Below are 25,964 nucleotides of genomic sequence, written 5' to 3'. Positions count from 1 at the left end.
AAACCACAAAATAAGGCATGGCTTAAAAGTTGTGCTAAGTTTTAAAAATCTATAAAAACGGTGAAGCCTCAGAACCCAGACAGATGAGGAGGAGTCAAACAGTGTGCATGCCAGGGCCCTCGCGCCCTCACCTGGAACCTCGGTCCCGGTGTTTGTCTTTGGATCTCTTCTTCTTCTTTGACTTCTTATGCTTCTTTACTCGAGGCCCTTCTGAAGGGTCCTCCTGCAGGCGGCCCCAGTGGTCGTCATTATTCTCTGCACTACATTTCCGTTTCCGTGACCGCATGCTTTCGTGCTCAGGAACCCGATGGGCGAGGTCGCAGCCGCTGTCCTCAGCCATAGGTGCCAGCTTGTGGGTGCATTGCTCGAGGAACAGGAGGGCAGGCGGCAGGCCTGCTCGGGGGCTGCTGGAATGGTGCTGGCCCTTCTCTTTGGCAACCAGCTCATACCCCTTCCTGCCTTTGTGATAGTCCTTGTTTGGTCGGCCACTGCATGGCCTGCCTCTGTCATACTCTTGGTACCCATGGAAGGACTTCCAGTCCCGCAGCTCCCGTGCCACATTGGGGGTGTACCTGCCATGGGAGCGCTGGCCTCTATCCCACTGCATCTTCTCTGGGTAATACTTCTCCTGGCCCCAGGAGTGCTCGCTTTCCAAGTGGTGGTATCGGCTCCAGTCCTGGTCTGACCTGTTCCGGTTTCGAGAGTGGTGGTGGCCGGATCTCACCGGGGACCTGCTGTGCCCCCTCACGGACAAGGGCTGCTTCCGGGGCTGGCGGTCCTTGGTCTTGCTCCGGCCGTCCCAGGCCCGCTCCTCATTGGAGCAGTGGTCTCTTCGGTTGCGGTAATGCCCTCGGTCAACCTTTCTGAGACTGATTTTCTCCTTAACTGGAGAGCGGTCCCGAACTTTCTGCCCAGCCTTAATTTCTTCCCATCCTTCGCTGGGACTCTGTTCACGGCCTGCTTCCAGATGACTTTCTGTGATCTTGTCCAACTGAGGAGCAGGCAGCTCAGCTGGAGGTGCACCCACACCCTCAGGAAGGGCCTCCACATCCACGGACGTGTCTTGGCTAATGTAGACTACGAGCTCGTGCTCACAGTCACCCTTGGCTCGTGCTGGGGACCTTGGACTCAAATTCCCTCCCGTTTCCACTGCTGCCAAGCCCTGTGGACTCTCCATTAACATCCCTGTCACGGCTGTGGCTGGTGGGCTCTGATCGTTTGTTAGATTCGCAGACTCACACAGTTTAGAAAGTTGGTCGCCCCCCACAGCACTCTTGTTGGTGCTGCAAAGACTGCTGATACTGGGCAAAGACTCTTCAGGTTTTGCTGAAATATTTTCAGAAACTTCTTCTTTGGTAGATTTAATGCTGGGGTCTGAGGGTGCCAAAGCCTTTTTCAGTTTGCTACTAAGGCTCGTGATGGCATCCAGTCCCTCCTGGGACCCAGGGGCAGGGCCGCCAGCCTCAGGTGCTGCTTCAGGACCCTCCGGGGCGCTTCCCTCGGTCCCAGGTGCACTGCAGCCCCACCAAAACAAGAGAGAAAACAAAGCATTCATTTGGTTGCTTCACAGCTCAGGGACAAATACTGAATTTACTAAAACCATTCACTAAATATTTTTGTCTTTAACATATCTGGTTGGAACCTGATACATTAGGTTGATACAACCAGGTTGGAACCTGGTTCATTTTTGAAAACTTCAAATTTTCTCTTTCCCTCCCATAAAATTTTACATCAAGTCTGTCTCCTATCCCATTTTCAGCAACAGTAACTCCATGGTGCTGAGTTCTTTGTTTTCAGATGTACTTCTAATTCCTCTTAGTAATAATTAAGTCTGAAAAAGCAAGAAAGTCACATGACTGGAGACCACTCCTCTTCCTCTGGACCCCTTTTCTCTGAATTCTCCAAGAGCCTCAGAGGTAGAGTAACCACATCCAAACAGAGCCAAAAGCTCCTTAAATTACTTATAAGCTATGAGGACTCAGAGGCTTTAGAGAAACTTGTATAGGAAATGATTGCTGTAGAGCTTGTCATGCGTTTTCGAGGTTAATGAAACCTGCCAGAAAACAATAAAAACCCTTGAGTGGCCCCCACTCTTTAGAAGGAAAATATCTAGGGGAAGAACCCGTACAAAGTCAATACAGACAAGTTACCCAGTGCATGGCACTGAGATGGTGAGTTAGCACGTTAGTGTGTGCTACAATGCGTGCGTGGTTTGGTTTATACAACTGCCTGTGCTGATTCTCATGCATGTGACATCTGAGGACAAACTGAGCTCGGTGAGGAAAGAAACAGAAGGAAAGTCATGCAGGTGACTGAGGGGTCAAGCTGTCCCATCTTCAAGGTAAAGCAGAATGATCAGTCTTTAAATCCTACAGGATTTACTCCATTCCATTTTAATAATCAGACCTTCCTAACTGTTCTCAATGAGAGCACATCCACCTGCCAGGGGCCAGTCTGAAAGGTGGGATGCATTTTTGGGGAGCCCCTACCACTTGGAGGCAGGGGCAAGGCAGCCAGGCCTGCCTAAGAATTAAGTGCCCCACATCCCACATGCTGACATTCATGTTGGTGAGAACCTGTTATCACTAACAGTCTTTATGGATTAGATTTTCCAGGAACACAATTACTGTGTCAATCAAGGGGTGGTCAGATGGACCACAAGTTGCCCACCACAGGACATTACACCCCCATGGCAAAGGTGTGCGTGACAGTGGCTCAGACATCAGGCCTCTCTCCAAACCGTCATGGCTACTGTGCTGCACATCTCATCCTAGGCAGTCTTGCTTGGGTGTCCCGGTGTCTACGTGCTGGAAGGACAGCTGTTCTGAGCTCCTGTCTTTCTATTCCCATTACATTACTGTTTCGTGAATGCACTGATTTTTTTTTTCTAAAAAATTAAGTGTGGAGGCAGACTGTCTTATCTATGCATTTAATTTTAGAATTCTAGAGAGGACATAAAATATTTGTTACTTGATAGAGCTGAGAACCCCTGACCTAGAACCTCAATACATCTTCATACTTTTGTCATTTAAAGGATCAAATGAGACAGAGCTAGGCATCCCCGACCAGATGTAAGGCCTTGCAGGAGAATAAGTGGTGAGCTTGAGGACATCAGGTTTTCCTGCACTACCAGCCCCTGAAGCATTTTTCTGTACTTTTCTAAAAGGTAAATGAGCAAAGTCTCTATATTGTTATTCAAATCACCCTCAGATTCAAGATGCTTATTATAAGATTTGTTGAGTTAAAACAGCAGCACGGGCTCATTCCAATTTCCTGCCTCGCAGCTTCATTCCTGTTTATTTTACCTTGTTTCCTCTGTCAAGACTTTCACTTTGTTGCCAAGCTTGAAGTTCTCTAAGATTTTGTCCTCTGGGAGTGGCGGCAAAGGGGCAGGCATCAGCTGCAACAAAACACAAAGATGTTCCAGCCCCCATGACCGCCGCGCGCCTCCCGACACCCAGCCAGTGTGTGGCCCGGTGTGAGAGGGGCAGCAGAGCCTGCCTCCACTCCCACCCCGGCCCCAGCCCCGGCCCGGGCCCTCACTCACCTTCCCAGGCAGACCATTTGCCTTGGAGAAGGGATTTCCTAAGTGCAGAGCAGGCTGGACCTGGCAACTGGCCCCATCAAACGGCAGACCAGTTTCTTTCAGGTCACTGTCTGTACTGTTAGCACCATTTAGAGTAACAGTTTCTTGGAGCTCGTGCTGAGTGGCCTCGTTCTCGCTGGCGTCCTGAAGAGAAGCAGGCAAGCTATCAACGGCGCCTACACCGTTCTCCTTGCCTAGGCCCCTTGCCTCCTCGTCAGACTCTTCCGATGACTCGGCACCATAAGGGACCAGGACTCCTGGGTTCAGCTTGGACTTGCCGTTCATCACTGGCTTGGAACAGGACTCGCTCAGGGTAACCTGCTTTGTTACTTTACTAGAAACTGACGTTGCAGATGCACTCGAGGTAGACTGTATCGCAGAAGGACTGGTGATGGTAGCAGAGGGAACTGGCTTGTTCGGGTTCTCTAAAGCATTGACATGTAGGTTAGGCTGAGTCTGAGCTTGGCGAACAGGTAACTTGTTGTGAATACTGATCGTGATTTTTTGTTTCTTGGGATGTTCTGGAAGAACTGAGGACCTGTTCACTGCCCAGTTTTGAACAGAAGTTGAAGCATTAACAGGACCAGCCCTGTTAACACTGGAGTTTCCATTAGAACTCGATATGGAGCTGCTTGGCGTTTCTTTCAATGGTCCGGTCCCATTTAAGTGAGGTGGGTTCTGGAAGGAAGAAAACCAGAGCCGGTGAGAACCCCCAGAACAGTCACAGACACAGATTCCTTTCTGGCTGGGGGCCCATCCTTGTTGGTTGTCTTTTTCTTTTCACAAATAACAAATTTCACACACCCAGAAACACCACCTCCTCTTATTGGCTCCCGCCCACTGTAAACCTTCCACAGGTCATTGTTTCCCGGTAATTAACCAACAAATAGGAACCACTATTTTTGTCAACCCCAGACCAAATTCTTTCTGCTTCAACAGAAATTAATGGGCCCCTCAGCACAGAGTCACACATATTCTCCTTGGCCGGGCTCTGGGGGCCCACCGCTATCCAGCAGGGAATGACGACAGACCCTGGGAGCTGGGGAGCTGCTGTGGGCACCACCCCCTCCCCTACCTGTGTGGTTATCTTGCTCCAGGTTCTAGGACATATGGTGGGGTTGCAGTCTGATGGTCATGCATGGAATCTGGTTCACAGACTTTTGTCTACCCTTACAATGTTTTCTTAAATACCTGAATTAATTGCTATCCCAACATTGGAAGGTTTCATGTGAAGAAAGAAAAAAAAAACCTTGAAAAAATAGCAGCCACCCCTCCACCCAGGAAACATGCACTTCCACTGGCCAGTGTCCTGATGTCACTATTAAGCAGAGGCCCTTCAGGAGCCCACTGCCTCCCAGCACACAAGGGCATTAGATTTGTGACTTCTGCTATAATCCCAACACTGCTCAATGTCCATAAAAACAGCATACAATTAGACAGTGTATCTGCCGATTCGAAATCAAATTCAAACAGAAAGGCTGTTAAAACACTACAACACAGATGACAGAGGTGATTCTAGGCTGTCCTCAATCGCAACACGTAATTCTAGCAAAAGTGAGGCCTTGACTTCATGAAGACAGAGTCCCCTGTAGCCCAGGCACACTGTCCATCCCCTAGGAGGCCTGTGGGGAGCGGGACCCAGCCTTGTTGGAAAGTGGACAGAAAATGCCATTCCTGGAAAGGCTAATGGGACATAATGAAAGTGTTCTTTTTGTAAAAGGGTCCCCCCCTTCCTGGAGTCAAGCACTAATCAAGAACTCCTAAATAGTTAAACCCACTAAACACATGAAAGTCCAAGGTGGGAGCTAAAATCTCTATTTTTTTTAAATGTACTTTTACCCAGACTTTCTTCTTAATCACTATAGTCCTACTCTGAGATTTTCTGTGTATTTGAAATACTTTGTAATAAATGACTTGAATAAACTATTCTGACAAGAACTTCCATTGTACACAAGGACACGGCAGCTACTGCAGTTTGAATCTGAGGGTATGGACGATGTGCTTTACAAAACGCACCTAACGATCCCCTGCTAGCCACAGGATGTTACCTTCATCACATGTGACGGAAGCTGTGGTCCGATAAACCCTGATGCAGCCTGCTTGTTGTTGACCACTCGCTGACTGATGGCTGGGCGGGGGGAGGCCTTGCCGAGGCACTGGGTGGAACGAGTAAGTTCACCCCCATTCTTCACATCGTGGGACCTGAGGACAGAGAGTGACAGTGTTTGGGGTTACAAGGGACATACATCTCCTTCTGGGAGGATCTCTGGGGGCCCCTCAGACAGCAGGCCGCCATGCTGCCAAGGACAGAGCTATGCTGGAGCCCACTGGGTCTAGGCTGCTGTCAGGCGCTCACATGGGGCCTCCGGGCAGATGTCTCCCAAGGATGACACTGTCTGAATGTTATTTTTCTTTCTGTTTATACTTTTAAAATTATACATACATGCCATTGTAGGAAATCTGTAACATCCAAAAAAGTTAGAAACAAAAACACTATGCTTCCTCCCACCCTTTAGAGGCATCTATTATTCAGACTTAGTGGATAATCCTACAGGCTTTAGCCTGTACTGTTTTTTTTAATACCAGTGTGTATGTAAAATTTCAAACTGCTTTCTCTCCATATATACTTGAGCACTTTCTCATAGCATTAAAAAAAGCTTCACAGACATAATTTTTAACAGCTGCATAATATTTCAACATATGGATATGCTACAACTTATATAATCATTCCACTATTGGAATCTAAGTTGGAAATCTAAGGATATTCTTAATTTTCTGCTATTACAAATGAATACCCTAGAGTATACATCAGATTTTTTCCAAAGCCACACATTTCCTGAATGGAATTTAGCAAGTCAGAGTATGCAGCTCCGAAGGAGGGAAATGAGTATGGCTGTCACCCAGGAAGGTGACTGGCTGCCTGTGCTCAGTAGTTGTAGAGTAGCCACATCAGGTGCTCAGACCCCCTTCTGAGGTCTCCACGACCCATGGGGAGGGTCCTCCTGTGCGCTGCCAGCAGCAGAAGCCTGCCCTCCTCCACAATCACTGTGCCTTCTTCTGCATGTCACTGTTAACCTTCTAAACAGCTGGGAGCTAAATCAAACTCATGATCCACACTTGGAAACTACCTTCTCATGCTCTCAGAGTCACTCAGCTGCTGTTGCTATAACACAACAAAACAATATTCAATTTAAATATATTGGTAAGATGAAGAGAAATAACATAACAGAAAATTTGAAAATTTGTTTTCCAACAATACCTGATATAAAAGAGGACATAAGCTTGTTGATTCAGTACCGATCTAATATCACTGGTAGATACAGTGGAGTCATTCATTTGATACCAAAGGCCATTGCTAGCCTGCAGAGAGTGCCAATGAAAGAGATACTAGATGTAATTAGGCAAATAGGGAACACCAATAATAGAACTGTAAGACAAATGGCTTTCACATTTTAACTGTAAAAATCTCCCACCTTTCCCCCCAAGAATACCAGGGCTATTTTACAGTGTACTGAAACAACAGTTACTAGCAAAATGTGCACAGCTTACTTTAATGTAGCAGAAGTAATGGCCAGCATGGCAATTAAAACCACTGTGTACCAGTACTGCATACAAAACGTAAATAATTGGTTCTCCATTTGATTGAGACATGTATGGTCTAACATCAAGATACTCAGGATATTTCACATCCTAAACAGAAATAGAAAGAGGAGAAAGGATCATTGTTGCAGGCATAGACCGTTCCACAGTCAGGCATGGGGTGCTTAGGTGCACTGCAGGGCAGGAGACCCCTATGAGGAAATCCACCAAATGCTATACTCTATGTTTTAGCAGAAACCTACCATAATGACCCACATTTCAAAAAGATCTGGTTAACCTGGAGCAGATCTTAGTCTAAGCATATTTAGTGCATTCCACTATGTCCTTTATGTCCTTTAAACAAACAAGGATCCACCTTAAGTGAATTCTTCAAATTCATCAAAGGATTTGTCATTGTAACACAATGACAACTCTGGACTTCAGTCATCAGTTATTTTCATTTTTAATAATTTAGGAATGGATTGTTTCTTTATCATTATGTGCTACTAAATTTTCAACCACTTTCAATTTTCAGAAAGTGGGAAGAAAATGGGAAAATTCAGGGCACTACCAATCAGTAAACAAACTGACAAGAAGTGAACTTTGACAGAACAGTGGCAAGATCAACAGGGAAGTTCTCAGTGGGTTTCAATGCCACAGGCTCTCCCGTATCCACTCATTACCTCCCCTGACTATGAAGCCCTAAGGCAGATAAGACGTACCAGTTTTATCATCAGGAAGTCTAACCAGCTAAAGGATATAGAAAAAAACATACTACGAGATGCTAGAAGAACTTAGAAAATATGATAACAAAACTGTCCAATTTGGTCATGTATGACCCATAAACGCTATCGATACTTAAGCTTTGAAAGGTTCAACACACAAGGTCATTAATACTATTACCTACATACCTTGGTAATTTTTCCACCAGTAAAATTTGCAAAACGTTTCAGAGAAAGTGTAAGAACATTAGAGGATCTATGAATAGTAAGCCTCTTTGAAGCTGGAACCATCTTTTTACACCTTGAAATAAACAGAAACAGAAGATTAAAGAGATTAATATGTACTTTTTTTGTATTAGTCTTTCCCTTATTTCTCTGCAACATTCTAAATTATGTTTTCAAAAGGATACTAGAAGGGAAACGCCACCCCTTCTTAGCCAACAGTAAACATGTTAAAATATAAAATACAGAGGAAAATTGCTTAATGAGCATGAGAGAAAAGGAAGCCACAACAATTCAGACACACCAAGCCACAAAGGTCATTATTCATTTTTAAATCAGGTTAATACAAGTTTCTCTCAATTCAAAACAAACTAATCTGGGGGGGGGGGGGACTGAAATTTTTAGATTTAAATCTAAAACTGTAAAAACTTAAATCTGAAAAACTAATCGATTTTTCAGGCTTAAATAATTCTGTGAAAACAAAGCCTACTGAAATATAAGAGGAAGAAAAGTAAAAATTAAAACTATCCAAGTTTAAAACAAAGGAGAAATCTCTATGGTCTTAGAAAGAAGGGAGCCTTCCTCTCCACAAAATGAATAGTTGATAAATAATAATATTACCTATATCACCCCTGATTAAAAGATGAAAAGCTACTTAAAACAAGTGAAACAGTACTTTCTTAAAATAGCCTCTCTTGACCTCATGGGGAGACATATTAGTAACTAATCAAAATTACATTTCCAGCAGATAGCACCCCAAATCCTGGGCACAACCATAGGGAGAAAGAGCCATCACTCCTCTAGGAAGTCTGGCCCTCCCACTCCATGAAAACCCATTTATAGCAGGAGAGTCGATGAAAATGCTGCTGTTCAACACAGACATGTCACCCCAGGCTGCACCCCCCCTGCCCAGCAGCACTACGCTGCCATGTGCGAGACCCAACGTCCCCCGGGGGCACTGCGGCATGAGGTGCACAGCCCTGAGGAGCATAAACACTAGATACTGTGGGCTCTGGCCCATGGAGAATAGACACCCCATGTCTTCCCAGATGGCATGGGAAGCTAAAGGGAATCGTAGGGCTTCTTCAGACACTCAGAACTTTCAAACCAGGCCTCCCGCCACCACACTGTGGCCCCAGCACTGTCAGTCATACTTGCTGCACTTGTATGAGTTGTTTCCATCAAGCTGCTCCAGCTTCACAAACTGCTCCAAAGCCTTGGTAACACTCTGAGCAGCCTGGGAAGAGAAGAGCATCAACACTACATTACCACTCACTGCCACTTGTTCAAAAAAAGAAAAAGGAAAACTCAAAGGTATAAAAGCAAAGGTGAATTTTTATTTAAAAAGAAAATTTTCTTTTACTATAATGTTCACTTTTATACATGTACACATCAAATCATTACCTGCCCCTCAGTTAAAAATGAGCAGATTAAAGTGAGCAAAACCATGTGAAAAGGTTGCTTGCTGCAACATTATTTAAAATAGCATAAAACTGGAAACAAACCAATTATCTGCCAGCAAGGAAGCAGGCATGAAAACCGTGCTCTCTCCACTCACTGGACCACCACTGCTAAAGTACACAGGTCCCCAAGCAGAATTCAATGAAAATAGCAAGTAGCCAAACAGACTCATGGAATAATCCCATTTTTATAAACAGTAAATAATATGTTCTGGAATGGTTTTTACCAAACTGTTAACAAGAGTTCATTCTGAGGGATGGGATCTTACGTATTTGGATCTACAATGATTCTCACTTTTATCTGGAGCACACATTACATTTGCAATCAACAAAACAAAGGCTTAAAAACAACAAAAAATAAGAGTCTAGAAAATGCAAGCAGCAAAACAGTTTCTCAATAACAACCATCTAAATTTGTTTAACATGAGCAACTGAATCTGGTTATATTAAGATTTATCAAATGAAAAGTCACAGGATAATGAAAAGATAATTTCAAATTTCTTCTGATGCTTACTACCAAGCTTAAGGGATCAGCTCTAAATAAAGTCTTAGCATATTAAATGTTTCAATTCTCTAACAAGCATAGTCTAAATTAAGAGTGAATCGTAAATAAAATTATGTGAAGTATGTCTGATTTTTTAACTATCGTAATTACCATGCTTACCTTTATCTCTAATGTTATATCAAGATATGGATCAAACGTATCAGAAACACCTTTGCAATTTAAACATTTGACTGAAATAAGAACAAAATGCAAAGGATAAGCAAAGTGTAGTCAGTACAGCAATACCAATGACTGAAATTGCAGAACACAAAAGTACTATTTCAAAAAAAAATACATTTTTCTTCCATCAGATTAGGCAAAAAATTTTAACATTACCCAGTGTGAGTCAGTTTCATGAATTCAGCTTACATATACTGTTGGTTGAAATATAAACTGGAATAATCTTTTGGAAGGACAATCTGGCAGTAGCAAAGTTTAAAATATACCCTTTGATGCAGGAATGCTAATTCTAATGCTGATACTAAAGATTTATCCTACCTATACACTTTTACATGAACATAAAGGTGTGTGTTCAATGAAACACTGATGGTAATAGCAAAAAAATTCAGAAACAACCTAAATATCCATTGATAGGGAACTAAAATAAATGGAATACCACTGCAACTGTGAAACTGTGTTAGACCTGTATGTGCTGAAATGCGAAATAATTTCTAATATTAAGAGATAAACCTAGTAATGTTCCCAGTCTGTTCATGCACAGGAACTCCTGGAAGGATGTATTACAAACTGGGACAGGGGCTGCCTTTGAGGGGGCATGTCTGGACTGGATAGGTGACACACTTTCCATTATTAACCCTTTCCTACTGTGTACATTTTTTAAACCACATACATGTATCACTTTATCAACTTTTAAACAGAAGTTTACCTCTAGATCTTAGGTACCCTCCAAATATCTGACAAACGAGCGTGGTAGCCTGGGTAGGTCTGTCTAATCTGAAAAAGTCAAATGGTGATGTTAGAGAAGAGTTCACAAAATTACGGATGCTATGACAAAATTTAAAAGTATGTACATCTAGAAAAGAAAAACAATTCAAATAGAAGAGCCACAAAATAAAATGACATCAGCATGTGTGGCAGCCAGAGGAGAAGTCTTGCCTGCTGAGAACACAGGGAGGTGTGAGGAGAGGCAGGATGGCTTTATTAACAAGGGACTTTGAAATTAAGCCAGGAACTTGGCCCTGAAGCAAGGATTAAGAGGAAGATGCTCCAAAATAGGCCACAGCACTGGGTGTGAGGCCCGGCTACTGAGGCAGGGAATGCAGTGTCCCTCTGCTCGGCGGCCAGGCCTCATTTGGAGGGCAAGATTCCGGCTGAGCAGTGCTGGTGGCACTGGGAATGGTGCAGGAGATTTACCAGGTGTGTTGGGGCAAGAGCAAGTGGGTTAGGACTCACTATCTAATTGTTTTTTCCTTCTTCCTCTTGTTTGCATTCAGATTTTAGGGAAAAAACTACTGGAATTGGTAACTGACTAGAGTGAGAAAGACACAGAGGATGAAGATCAACAGAAAATTTCAGGCACAACTAGTAAGTGGCTGCTTTGGATCTGCAGAGGAATGCTCAATATCTGAATTAAATAGTGGCAAAACCAATATTCATTTCCTGACATATATAATCAAATCCAAATTGTTACAGTAAGCATACCTTTTAATTTTAACCATATACATGCAAAATTATACTATAAAATTCTAATTTTTGTTATACAAATTATAATATTGGTTATAAGATTATAACCAACAATGCAAATCACTAAAGGAAGATGCAGTGGAAGGTGAAGGTGAAGGTCAACATACAGCTCTGTATATTTATTTCAGGCAAAACTCAACCCTCATAAGCCAGCCATGCAAAGGGAAGAAAGGACCAATGCTTTGTTGTGCTTACATATTGCTGCCGTTCAAGCAGGCCTTGTGCATGGCATCAACAGTGTACTGAAGGAACTCGTGGGCATCCTCTTGGCTTCCAAAGCGGAAGTGCCTAGCTATGCCTATAAAGTTAAAGGAAAGACAAAGCTTTACCATCACACGTGGTACGCCCAGCATGTACCCCCAAAAGTTATATCTTATGACAATCTGTTGGTTAGAAAACACCTGGTAATTATTTTATGAGGAAATAGCACCAACACAAGCCACCTGAGAACAGCTAGGACCATGACCTTCGAACAATAAAAGCGCCCACATGGGCTAGAGTTTCTGAGAGCCCAGAGACTCTACATCTTCAACAAGTCAATAAAATTATACTTGAATAAATTCAACTTTGGCTGTATTGTCTGAAAAATTTGTCCAAAATGTTATGTTCGTGCACACTCTTAAATGTGGTGCTAGATCTCCCTAAGAGAATCCATACAAAACATGTATGCCCAAACCTATCTAAATCCTGTTCCCAAAACCTGCAGAACATATCCTCAGGTGACAGTAACATTTCAGTTCAATTTCTCACTAAACAAGCTGCAAGACAAGTTTATAAACAAAGACATAATAATAAACATAACACAAAAGTATAAAAAATAGCACAATAAAACATTATAGAATTTCATGTATATGTATTTATGAATATATGTAAATAAATATTAGTTTGAATCACATTAAATTGCCAATATTCCACCAGTTCTGACATACAAAAATGGCAATCTCATGATTCAATGTATGTGGGGCATGCATGTTTGTAGCTGTATGTATATACAAGCACACAGCAGTTTCTTAAAGACTAGCTTTAAAAATATTAATCATTCCTGTCATATACATAATTAAACAAACAAAATCACCCCTAGCAAAAATTTTTCCAGGATCCAATGTTTAAAATTTTTTTGCATTGTTTCCTCTGACCTGTGAATGTCAAGGGCCAATATAATACCTCTAATCTTCAGCAGCTTTTTAGGAGAAGGATTATATATTTTTGCTGTATAATTATCCATCTCTATAATTACTCAGCTAGATACCAGATTAAGAATTAGGTTATTTTTCTTTTCATGCAATTTTTTTATTCCAACTCAGTTAATTAAGATGATGTAAAAGTTTCCTGCAAAATATTTCATGCAACTGAACAGAATCATTACAATGCAAAAAAACAACTCGAAAGTCATTTAGAAATTAAAACTTAAAAATAATAAAAATTAAATAGAAAAAGTGTAATTCATCCAGAAACTTGCTAAGTAATGAGTATGAATTTTTCTTTACGAGTATAATGAACTATTTTGATAACTTCTGTTACTATGAACAGTGTGATATTCAATTAATAAAATTAACTCAGAACTATTTAAGGAAACCTGTGGGACAATATTAGAACAAATATTACTCAGCAAAGAAATCCAAGTACCTGAGGAAAAAAAAAAATCACTGTAAAACTTATCAATGATTTTATTAACTGAGTCAAAAAACGTTTTAATTTGCTTATATTAAGCTGAGTACTTTTTAATTACATTGTCATCTTTTGTTTTAAAGTTTCAAAATGTGTTTACATAGTAAATGTTTTAGTAAAAATTTGTGACTGATGACATGTCCATGTATGATGAAATAAGTCTATTTACTGTAATACACCAGGGGTATATCTTTTGTCAGTTAAGCCATTTAGACCAATTAGCTAATAGATACTGACAAATGACTATAGACAGTACTTACGTCGCATCTCATTAATGACAAACATCGGTTTAATAACATCCCCAGGATTGCTGAGTGCCTGGGTGATATGTGTTTGCATTGTACACATCATACAAAATCCTTCTGCATGACCTGAAAGACAACAGATGATAATCCTCCAAATTAGGAAAATATGACTTTTATACACATCAAGGAATATAAATAAGGGGCAGACTCCGGAAATGAAATGACAGTAACAGCTACTGTGTGTCACACACTAAGCTACACACTTTTACTGTCATTCCATTCTCCAACAAACCTAACTAAGTGGTAAGCATATATTTGCTCTATTTTACAACAGAGGAAACAGGCTCAGAGTTAAAAATTTGCTCACTGTCAAATAGCTATTAAATGGCAGACACATAACGGGACTCAAACCATTCTCTTCTAATTTCGAAGCCCATGCTCTTAATTATGCTTTATACTGGAAAAATAAGAATCTTTTTCTTATACTACCATTTGTCTCAAACAGTAAAAGAATGTCTCCAATACCAGGGGTCCAAAATCTCTGTAAATATTCTGACTTTGTTGTCCACATACAATGGTCTCTTCTTTTTTTTTTCAAACATCATTTAAAAAATGTGAAAACCATTCTTAGTGACTAAGTGGCACTACTAGCATCTACTGAGTAGAGGCCATGAATATGGCTAACATCCTACAAAAAGCATAGGACATCCTCCACAACAGAGAATCATCTGATCCCAAATGTCAGTTATACTGAAGTAGAAACTTTGCCTTAAACTAAAAACTGCTCAGAACCTGCCTAACAAAGCTTTAAAAGCCTCAAAAGCTCCAAGCTATTTCTAATTAACATAGGAAAGCTCAGAATAGAGCTCAAAAATATTTATAGGAAATAAGAAAATTCAGTACCCAGTAACAAAATCCTAATCTAAGAGTACAAAGTATGTATATATTCAGGAATGACCAGTAATGAGAAAATAAACAGAAATGACACAGTTAATAGAATCAAAAGACAAAGGCATCATACATAATTCCTATGTTCAAGGAACCAGTAGAATAAAGCAAGCACATGTTAAGAATAGACATGAAAATAGATTAAAATCTATTTTACATATGTAAAGCAGAATCTCTGAGATGAAAAACATACCAGGTGGGACTTAGATTAGACACACATAAGATTAGTGAACTTGAACACTTGCCAACAGAAATTATGCACTGTGAAATACAGAAAGAAAACTCAAAACAAAACAAAAAAAAAAGGTAAGTGATTATCAGTGAGTTATGGTATTATTTCAAAACTGTCCCAAATACACATGTCATTGGAGCCTGAAGGCAAAGGGATAGAACTAATTTTTCAAGAAATAATGATTGTCTACAAAGGGATGGCATAGCGGAGTTTTTTTTAGAGTAAAGGAACAATTTTGTACACTGAGCTAGTGGTTTACATTTACATATACCTGTGTTAAAATTCACAGAAGTGTACAAAAAAGTTGACTTTATTTTAATTATAAAAGATCTGTTTTAATGACAGTTATATGAATTTGAAACAATAAACAACAAAAAATTAAGAATCTCAACAAACCTCAGACAAAAGAAACATGAAGAAAACTATACAAGGGAACACTCAGATTGTTTAAAACAGTGATAAAAATAAAATCTTAAAAGCAGTTAGAAATAACATGTTATAGGAACAAAAGTAAAACTGACAACAGAATTCTGTAAGAAACAATGTAAGAGAGAAGACAGTGGGTAACATCTTTCAGATGCTTATTAAAAGAAAAATGTCAACATACAAGTCTGTATCTTATGACAGTATCTTTCAAAAACAAAGACGAGACTTCCACTCCCGGAAAGATGGAGTACAGGTACTTTTCCCTACTCCTCCCACAAAGTACAACAAAAATCCTGGACATTGTATATAAAACGAATGTAAGAATGCTGTGAAAGGTAGGGAGAAAAAGATAAGCTCATGACTTTAGAACCCAGAGAATGACACAGTGGTGAGATCCCTGGGTTTTCTTAGTGCCTCATATATTCCAGACTTGGAGCTGAAGAAGCAACAACCTGGAAAGAAACACATGGAGAGAACAAAGCCCCAATGAAAGGCTGCTCTTCTAAGCCAAAGGACCAAGAAAGGGGCAGCCTAGCAGCACAAAATACTCTTAGACAATAATCGCTCTATGCTAGCCGAACTGTGACCCTCAACTCTACCCAGGAGCTGGACTTCCACTTGCCAAGCTGTAAGGAGGCATCCCAGTCCACTCACTGGTAGTGTTAGAGAAGATGGATCAGGAGCTGGAGCTTTCATCCACACTGTGTGATAGCAAACTGCACCTCCATCGCATGGTGTCAGTGAAGATCAAGTAAGAAGCTGGACTTCCAGGAATAAAGAAGCATCTCTCCAACCACCCACTGGAGGATTGTCAGAATCAGGACTTTCACCATCACCCAGTGGTAAAAAGACACTGCAGTGTCAGTGGGGGGGACCAAACGGGGAGCAGGGACTCTCACTCCCACCTAGCAGGAACAAGGAGTCACAATCCCTACCGTGGGTGTTAGTGGAGACTGAGTGGGGAACCTGGACTCCTACCTCTACCTGCCATTACTTCCTGTTCCTATGCCACAGTGGTATCAGAGAAAGCCAGCTAAACCAGACATTAGGTAAGATCCAGTGCCTTATAACATACAAAGTGTCCAGGATTCAACAGAAAATCATTCATCATACCAAGAACCAAGAATTTATCAAACTGAATGAAAAAAGGTAATAAGTAGAAGCCACCACTGAGCTGACAGAGATGTCAGAATTATCTTACAAGGGTTTTAAGCAGCCATGATAAAAATGATTTAACAGGTAGTTATGAACACACTAGAAATCAAAGAAAAATACAGAAAGCCTTCAACAAAAAAATAGAAGATTAAAAAAAGCAAATGGAAATTTCAGAAATGAAAAATACAGCAACAGAAATCAGAAGCTCTATGGATGAGCCATAGAGAAGAATGAGATGACAGGGGAATCAGTGAACATGAAGATAGAACAATAGAAATTACCTACTCTAAACAACAAAGAGAAAACAGACTGGGGGAAAAAAGCAAGAGCCTCAGTGTCCTGTGGGACTCTAACAAAAGACCTAACACACATGTCATCAAAGTCCCAGGAGAGGAGTGAGAAGGCTGGAAATGAAAAGGTATTATAAGAAATGGAGGCTGAAAAGTTCCCACATTTGGCAAAAGATCTGATTTTATAAATTTGAGGAGCTGAGCAAAACCCCAAAGAGGGGGGAACCCGTGCCAAAACACAACTTAATTAAACTTCTGAAAACTAAAGACAGAAAAAATCTCGAAAGCAGTGAAAAAAAGCAACACCTTACCTATATAGAAGAAAAACAATTTGGATAACAGTGGACTTCACTTCGAAAACTATGGAAGCCAGAAAAGTAGAACAATAACTTTCAAGTGCTGAAAGAGAAGGAAATTTCCCCCCAGAATCCTCTACCCAGTGAAAATGTCCCTCAGGAATGAAGGCGCAATCAAGACATTCTCAGGTGAAGCAAAACTAAGAGAATTTGTTGTCAGTAGACTTACCTGAAAAGAATTACTAAAGGAAGTTCTCTAAACAAAAAGGAAATCATTTTTTAAAAAAGGAATGTCAAGAAAGAAGAAAAAAACATGGTTTTCAAAAATATAGGTAAATACAACCGATTTTCCTTCTTGAGTTTTCTAAATTATGTGAGTTGAAATAATCATAACACTGTCTCTGATGTGGTTCTAAATGCAGAAGAAATATTTAATTACATGATAACTAGGGGAGAATAAAGGGAGGTAGGAGGTAAAATGATACCACCAGGAGACTACAAGTTAGATATAGATAAAGCAAACCCAGAGCAACCACTAACAAAAACTACATAAAGAGATACACTAAGAAAAATCATAAAAAAGCAAAAAAGAGTTCTAAGAAATATTCAAGTAACCCACAGAAAGGCAGGGATAGGAAAACAAATGTAAAAGAGAGAACAGAAACAAAGCATAAAATGGCAGACTTAAATCCTAACTTACCAATAATCATAACATCCCCAAACTGGAAACAGCCCAGATGTCCTTTAACGGATGAATGGTTAAACAGACTGTGTTCTAACACAGTCTATTATTGCTAAGTAGTATTTTAACATGTTAAAATACTACTTAGCAATAAAGAGTAACAAATTATTAATACACACAATGAATCTCCAGAGAATTATGCTGGGTGAAAATGCCAATCTCAAAAGGTTACATACTGTTTAATTCAATATATTTAATATTCTTGAGAAGACAAAATTACCAAAATGGAGAATGGATTAGTGGTTGCCTGGAGTTAAGGAAGAGGCAGAGGCATGAGGGAAGTAGATGTGGCTATAAAAGAGAAACATGAATGGATGTTGTAGTGATAGGAATGTTTTGTATCCTGATTGCTACCAATGTCAATATACTGGTTAAAGTACTGAACGATACATTGCTATCACTGGGGAAACTGGATAAGGGTACTGGGATATCTCTGTGTAGCATGTGAACCTACAATTACCTCAAAATAAAAAGTTTAACTTGAAAAGAGGCAAAGTAAAGACATCTCAGATGAAGAATAAAAAGCAAATAAATAAAATAAGAACTAAAAAAAGAATTCATCAACAGCAAGAAAAGTTAAAGGAAGTCCTTCAGGCCTAAGGAAAAATACCAAACGGAAATCTGGTTCTACACAATCGAATTAGAAGCAGTGGAAGTGGAAAACAAGTAGGTAACATAAATTTTTTCCAAAAAGTCTTAAACCATTTAAAGCAAAACTTTTAAAATTTATTTAAAGAAAAATAACACAATATATTATGTGGTTATAACAGATAAGAATAAAATGTATTACAACAATAGTTATAAATGTCTGGATACAGAAGATTAAAGTATATTGTCATAAAATTCTTATACTCCACAATAAATGGAATATTGTTTGAAGGCAAACTGTGGTAAATTAAAGATGTATGCTAAACCCTAAAGCAACCACTAAAAAATAAATAAAAAGTATAAAAAATATGCCAATACAGAGATTAAATAACATTATTCATTCCAAAAGAAGACAGAAAAAGATGAAAAAGGGAACAAAGAATAAATGGAACAGAAAACAAATAGCAATAAAGTAAATTTAAACCCAATCATATCAATAATCTCATTAAATAAAAACAGTTCACACTCCAAAATAAAAGGCAGAGACTGTAAGACTGGATTAAAAAAAAAAAAACAAGACCAAAGCTGTTAACAAGCAAACTCACTTTAAATATAGACATAAAAAGGGTAAAGTTAAAAACTGGAAGAAGATACACCATGCTAACAATCATAAGAAAATTAGAATGGCTTTAATCTCAAAAAAGTAGATTTCGGAGTAAGCATATTATTTGGGAAAAAAGGTCATTTCAGAAATTTTAAACAGATAAGCTCATCAGGAAGTCATAATAATCTTAAACGATAGTTTCAAAATACATGAAGCAAAACTGATAGAATAGAAAGAAGAAACAATTCACAAATATGTGTTGTTTCAACACAACTTTCTCAAAATCTAACAGTACAAGTAGAGAAAAGCAGTCAGGACATAGAAAACAACCTCAACAAGATGATCAACTAACTAAATAAACATAATCAGTATTGATATAAATTCCAACCAACATAGCAGAACATACATTCTTATTAAGTACACATGGAATATTCAGCAAGCTAGACCAAAACAAGTCTCGAATTTAAAAGGATTCAAATAATAATATACTCTTTGACCACAATGGAATCAAATCAGAAATCAGTAACAGGATAATTCCTGGAAAATCCCCAAACATTTGGCAACTAAACAACACACATCTAAATAATCACAAATGGCAATTAAAATGTATTTTGAACTGCAAATTAATAAACAAACAACATGTCAAAATGTTTGGAATGCAACTAAAGTGGCACTTAAAAGTGAAAGCTGTAGCATTAAACACATATGGAAAAGGAGTCCTTAATCTAAATGACCTAAACTTCAGCCTTAACTAACTAGAACAGAATCCAAAGAGAGCAGGAAAAAGGGAACAATAAAAATAATACCAAACATCAATGAAACAGAAAACAAAACAAGGAAAGTAAGAGTTAGTTCTTTGAGAAAAAAAGTAAGATGAATAAGCCTCTAGTCAGACTCATAGGAAAACAGGGCATACTACAAATTAACATTAAGAATAAGAGAAAGAAAATCATTACAGATCTTTAAGAAATGAAAAGGATAAGAAAACATTATGAAGTTTTATGTGAATACATTTAACAACTAAGACACACTCCTTGAAAGACAAACTACCAAAGCTCTCTAATGAAAAAATAGATAATCTGAATAGGCCTATATACTAAGTATATTGAACATGTAGTTAAAAACCTACCCAGGAGAAAACTCCAAAGGTCCAGATGGCTTCACTGATGAAATCTACCAAATATTTAAGGAAGAAATAACACCAATTCTACACAAGTCTTGCAGGAAATAGAAGAGAAGAAAATACATCCCAACATATTTCAAGATGGCCACCATCACCTTGATGCCAAAACCAGACAAAAGCATTATAATGATTGTGAAATTTTCAAAGTTTTAGCAAATCCAATGATACATGGAAATGATATATGACCAAGTGGGGCTCCATCTCAGGAAGACAAGTTTGGCTTCACTCAACATGGTAAAAGACAGCTACAAAAAACCTACAGCTAACATCATACTTAAGGGTGAAAGACTAAATGCTTTTCCTCTAAGGTCAAGAAAGAGACACAGATGTCTAGTCTCACTGTATTTTTTCAACAGTGCAATGGGGGTCCTGGCCAGTGCATTACAGCAAGTAAAAGAAACAAACAGCATGCAGACTGGAGATGAAGAAGTAAAATTTTCCTTATTCACAAACAACAGGACTGTCTTTACATACAATCTTGAGAAATTTTTTTTTAAAAAACACTACTAGAATTAATAAGTGAGTTTAGCAAGGTTGCAGGATACAAGATCAATATCCAAAACCTGACTGTATTTCTATATTCTAACAATAAACAATCAGAAATTGAAATTTCAAAAATATTACCATTTATAATAGCTTTCAGAAATAAGAAACTTTTATATCTGATTTTAAAATGTGCACATCGTATCTGTACCTTGAAACTATGCAACATTACTAAGAAAAATTAAAAGATGACCTAAATAAATGGAGAGGTGTACCCTGCGTGTGGGTCAGAATACTGTTGAGGTGTCAGTTCATCCCAACTTTACTTACAGACTCAACACAATCCCAATCAAAATCCCAGGAAGCTCTTTTGTAGAGACTGAGTCTAAAATTCATTTGGAAATGCAAAGGACCAAGAATGGCCAATACAACTTTGAAAAAAGAGAACAAAGTTGGAGGACTTACCTAATTTCAAAACTTTTAATCATATAGTAATCAAGACAGTATATTATATGGTGTCAAGCTAGACGTGGATCAGTGTAACAACAGTGTGTCCAGAAATTCACCCGTATATATATGATATATGGTCAATTAATTTTTGACAAAGATGCAAAGACAATTCAGTGGCAAAAGGACTATCCTCTGAACAACAGTGCTGGAGCAACTGGGTATCTGCTTGAAAAACATTAGCTGCAATCCATTCTTCACATCACAACAAAAATTAACTCAAAAGGGACCACTGATCTAAATATAAAAGCTAAAACTATAAAATTTCTAGGAGAAAATAAAAAGAAAATCTTTGTGACCTCTGGTTAGGCAAAAATGTCTTAATACAACACCTAAAGCACAACTAATAAAAATAAATAAATAATGAAGTGGAATTCTTCATAACTAAAAATGTGCTTTTTAAAAGACCATGCGAAGAGAGTATTTTCTCCACACTGGGAGATAATATTTGCAAATTACATATCTTATAAAGGACTTTTATCCAGAATATATAAAGAAGTCTCGAAACTCAACAAAAGGAAAACTACCCCATTTTAAGTTGGGCAAAAAATATGAAGGGTGCATTTCAGAAAACAAACATTTGGCAGACAACCATATGGAAAGATGTTCAACATCATCATTCATTAGGCAAGTGCAGATTAAAACTGCAGTGAGGTACTAGTATACTACATACCTATTAGAATGGCTGAAATTGGAAAGATTGACCACACCAATTATTAGGGGAGCTATGGAGCAAATGGAACTTTCATTCACTGTTGGTGGGAATATAAAATACTGCAATTCCTTTGGTAAACAGTTCGGAAGAATCTTAAAGTTCAGCACACACATACTATGCAACTATGCCATTAGACTCCTAGATATTTACCCAAGAGAAATGAAAACATGTCCTTACAAAGGTTTGTTTACAAATGCTCACAGCAGCTTATCTGTGAAGGCCCAATATGGGAAACACCAATGTTCATCAATGAGTGAATGGAGATAAAAATTGTGGTACATCCACATTAACAGACTACTCCTCCTCAGCAATAAAAATTAACTATTGCAGGGACTAGCAGTTACCAAAGGGGAGGGATGGAGAAGAGGATTGAGGGGTCTTATGATTGGCACACATGGTGTGTGTAGGGGGCTCACGGGGAAGACAGTGTAGCACAGAGAAGTAGTGACTCTGTGGCACTTTACTATGCTGATGGACAGTGACTGCAATGGGGTGTGGGGGGGACTTGATAATATGGGTGAATGTAGTAACCAGAATGTCTTTCATGTGAAACCTTTGTAAGAGTGTTTATCAATGATACCTTAATTTAAAAAAAATTAACTATTGCTACATGCAACATGGAATAATGTTGGAATAATTATGCTGAAAGAAGCCAGGCAGTATAAGCATACTGAATAATTCCATTTCTTTGAAAAAAATTCCACATTCTAGAAAATATAAACTAATCTACAGCAGACAGAAGTATATCAGTGGTTGCTGGGGGTGAAGGGGATGAGGGGCAGGAAGAGATGGAAAGGAGTGACTTCAAAGGAACACTGGGAAACTTTAGGAGAGATGAATATATTATCTTAATTGTACTGATAGTTTCAGGGGTGTATACAAATATTAAAATGCATCAAAGTGTGGATTTTAAATATGTGCAATTTACCATATATCAATTATACCTCAAGAAAGCTGGGAAAATAGAGAGAGAGAAAACTGACAAGAGCATAAAGGATAGGCACCTAATTCTGGACACAAAGAGCTTCTCAATTTTTGTCTTGGTCCTCTGGTAGCTGTTCAGGTGCCAGTGCTGGATTTTCACCTACACCCTACTTTCACTAAGAGCAAAAGTGACAGGAAAGCTGTCTGTGGGGAATGAATTATGAACTTAGGGAGAAAATAAGGGCAAAACTGAATGTCCATTCTGTAATTTAAAACCCTTTGGCATACTAAACATTTCTAGGCAGAGAAATTCTAAGTGATTTTCCTTCAGTTTCTTTAAATTTTTTTGTACTTTCCAAATTCTTTATAAGCATTACATTTCACTCTGCGGGGAAAAAAAGTTCTAAAAGAACCAGTTTAAATTCTCCATTAAGAACTATTTAAAAAGAAACCAAGGGGTTTTTGTTCACCCTGATAATTAATGAACAGCACCTGAACACACACACTCAAATCTGAGCATTAATGTAGATCCAAGAACAGGGAGATCATCTATAAAGGATGAATGATATTTACAATACGAAGGTCAAAACCTCAAAAACCGGGTATGTTCTAAATTCTGAATTTCTACAGTCAACCACTGAGTTGGCTTTCACCTAATTAAAGACATATTTTCACTGATTTCCTGCCCTTTAGGTTGAAAACTGAGCTCTCACATGTTAAAGGGAAAGTCCTGCATGAATTTCCAGGAGATTGGGGGCAGTAGTAAGAGGTTCCTCTCTACTAGGGCTTATAAGCCTGTAAATGAATCAAGCCTTACAACACAGGATGGATGCTAGATGAGGCAGGATTTCTTACCCCTACTTGTCCCTAGCTGTTGGTGACAGACATGTCACAATTTTTAGCAAGTGTAGAAAACCAGCAGGCAGTTCAGAAATGCCAAATGCTGGTAAAATGTGTTTCTTTTTAAGTAAATTCACAGATCAAATTAGGTGCAAATTGTTTTTTATGCAACCTAAATATAAATCTTAAAAGTCTTTCTCCATGGTTTTGAAAAGAATAAACTAACTTATTACCGGCTTAATTCTTCACTTTCATTTCAGAAAAAAATGAAAGCAGGTTAGCACATCACAATACTACCCAGGTAACGTAACACAGAACACTTACATGTCTTGGAGTGTTCATGTGAGAGCATGTAATTGGCGAGAGGTGGCGTGTACGTTAAACACTGCAGTGCTGCATTGGCAAAACAGGTATTGCCCAGATTCTGGAGCCCGGCTCCAACTCTGTGAATTTGTTGCCACTTAAGACAAATCTTCTCAGATGGGAAAAGAACTTTTTGTGGAGGAGTAATGCCATCACCTAGAGCTAGAAAAATAAATATTTAAAAACAAAGTTTTGCATACTTCTGAGGCTAAATGAATAGCAGCACATCAAACCTGAATCTGATCAAGATTCTAAATCTTACTACCAGCTAACCAGAAAGACAGGGGACAAAAGGGACATTCAAAAGACAGAACCCAGAATGGGGGCAAAATGATTTGGCTTTTTCAATAAATAAATTGCAAAGATAAAAAGAGAGAGAGATGGTTAAAAGGTAAAAGGAAATACAGACATGTACCAAATGCAGTGTAGACCTTTGTTTGGATGTTAATTTCAACAGCCAACTGTTTTTAAAAAGTATATATGACAACCAGGGAAATGTGAACATTCACAGACTTTTAATATAAAAATGCTCTAATTTTTAGAAAAGAAATTAGATATACACACTGAAATATTAGATGAAATATGAAGTCTTGGATTTGCTTTAAAATGATGGGGAGGGGGTTTAAAGTGGGTAGGGGTATAACTGGCCATGAGTTGATAAATGTCACAGTTGACTGATAAGTGTAAGAGTTCACTATAACTATTTTACAGCTACTTAAAATTTTTCATGATAAAAAGTTTTTAGAACACACAACACCACAATATATAAAGTGCAGGATTCAATTCAATTCTCTGTAACATTTGCTATGGATGCTCATATTTAGTATGACCACCAACACCTTCACCTTCACCATCATCTCACCTAATGAGTCCTTCCCAGCTGTCGAGATAGTCTCAATTCTAACAGTTGGTAGTGATGCCACCCACGTTTTACCAGTAAGGAAACAGGCTCTGAACTCAGGCTGTTGGGCACCACTCTACACACTTGTAAATATACTATATATGGTCTAAAAAATATTTTTACCTGTTTTTAAGACTTATAAGCAGATTACTAATGACAACTATGCTAACAGAACCCAGGTGAAACTCAAAAAACAACTTATTTAGGAAAGTTCAAAATTTGCCACAGCCAAGACTACTTTTTCAGAAGTTTGCCAGTTCCTCGGTGCAATGGGATTGAGATGCCCAATAGGTGGTTCTCTAGTTTAACAGAGATATTATAATGAGGGTGTAAGTATGCTCAGGTAGGCCTCAGTTTGGTGAGAAATGGAGAGCAATATAAGGAAAAGAAGAATGAGTCTGTAGAGAATGGAATAAGGGCTAAGTCCTGAGGGGGAGAGGAGTCCCAGCAACTTGGGGGCACACAGGCATCCTGTGGGCAAGTCTTGCTGGTGAAGGTAATAAGTGTATAGCATTCAGTTAAACTGTTTTATGTAATATAAATTTCACCCAAACACCGTCAGCAAATCATGCCACTGACCCCCACATCACATCACATTTACTAAGGTAACTCCAAAAATATAAAGGCCAAATTATTCTAAGCCAAACAATATTTTGAGGACTAATCATTTTCTTTGTGTTTCAAAGGTTCCAAATCCAAAAATCTTAGAAGAATCAACTAAAGTGTTAATGTTTTATTCAGCTGGATGAGTTTTAACAAATGTAACCATTTATATAGTTTTAACAAATGTAACAGCTACATTACCTGCTCTTTCAAAGAGCTTTATTACTACAGATAATTTTAAATGGCAAAAAAGAAAACAAGGAAAAGAAAAACAGCTAAGCAGATCCCATTTGTCAAAAGGCAACCATTTTTTAAAACATCTTCAAAATTTTAAAAGACAGACTTAGGGAACTATAGTTAACTGACAAGTTAATGAAATGCTTGTCTACCTCAATTCCCACCAAGATAAAGTTTATCCTTCAAAAAATTAGGAA

The 25,964-nt window shown here is 38.8% G+C and overlaps 1 protein-coding gene across 7 annotated transcripts in view; it reads right to left on the bottom strand.

Annotated features, from left to right (window-relative positions):
- Positions 1–25,964, bottom strand: part of USP42 (ubiquitin specific peptidase 42) — a 46,894-nt gene that overhangs the window by 4,498 nt on the left and 16,432 nt on the right. For all 7 annotated transcript variants that reach the window (XM_017672303.3, XM_037003695.2, XM_073215087.1 and 4 more), the window contains 13 exons: positions 23,988–24,188; positions 13,746–13,856; positions 12,013–12,115; positions 11,000–11,067; positions 10,234–10,304; positions 9,264–9,346; positions 8,077–8,188; positions 7,136–7,276; positions 6,846–6,946; positions 5,635–5,788; positions 3,548–4,264; positions 3,306–3,400; positions 132–1,514 (listed from right to left, as the gene is read on the bottom strand). In XM_017672303.3, coding sequence (XP_017527792.1) covers positions 132–1,514; positions 3,306–3,400; positions 3,548–4,264; positions 5,635–5,788; positions 6,846–6,946; positions 7,136–7,276; positions 8,077–8,188; positions 9,264–9,346; positions 10,234–10,304; positions 11,000–11,067; positions 12,013–12,115; positions 13,746–13,856; positions 23,988–24,188 — 3,340 coding nt within the window. The remainder of the gene's footprint in view (positions 1–131; positions 1,515–3,305; positions 3,401–3,547; positions 4,265–5,634; positions 5,789–6,845; positions 6,947–7,135; positions 7,277–8,076; positions 8,189–9,263; positions 9,347–10,233; positions 10,305–10,999; positions 11,068–12,012; positions 12,116–13,745; positions 13,857–23,987; positions 24,189–25,964) is intronic.

Source organism: Manis javanica, chromosome 10 (assembly GCF_040802235.1).
Source record: "Manis javanica isolate MJ-LG chromosome 10, MJ_LKY, whole genome shotgun sequence".
Lineage (NCBI taxonomy): Eukaryota > Metazoa > Chordata > Mammalia > Pholidota > Manidae > Manis > Manis javanica.
The sequence above is the reverse complement of the archived record's forward strand: the minus strand, read 5'-3'. Positions and strand labels throughout refer to the sequence as shown.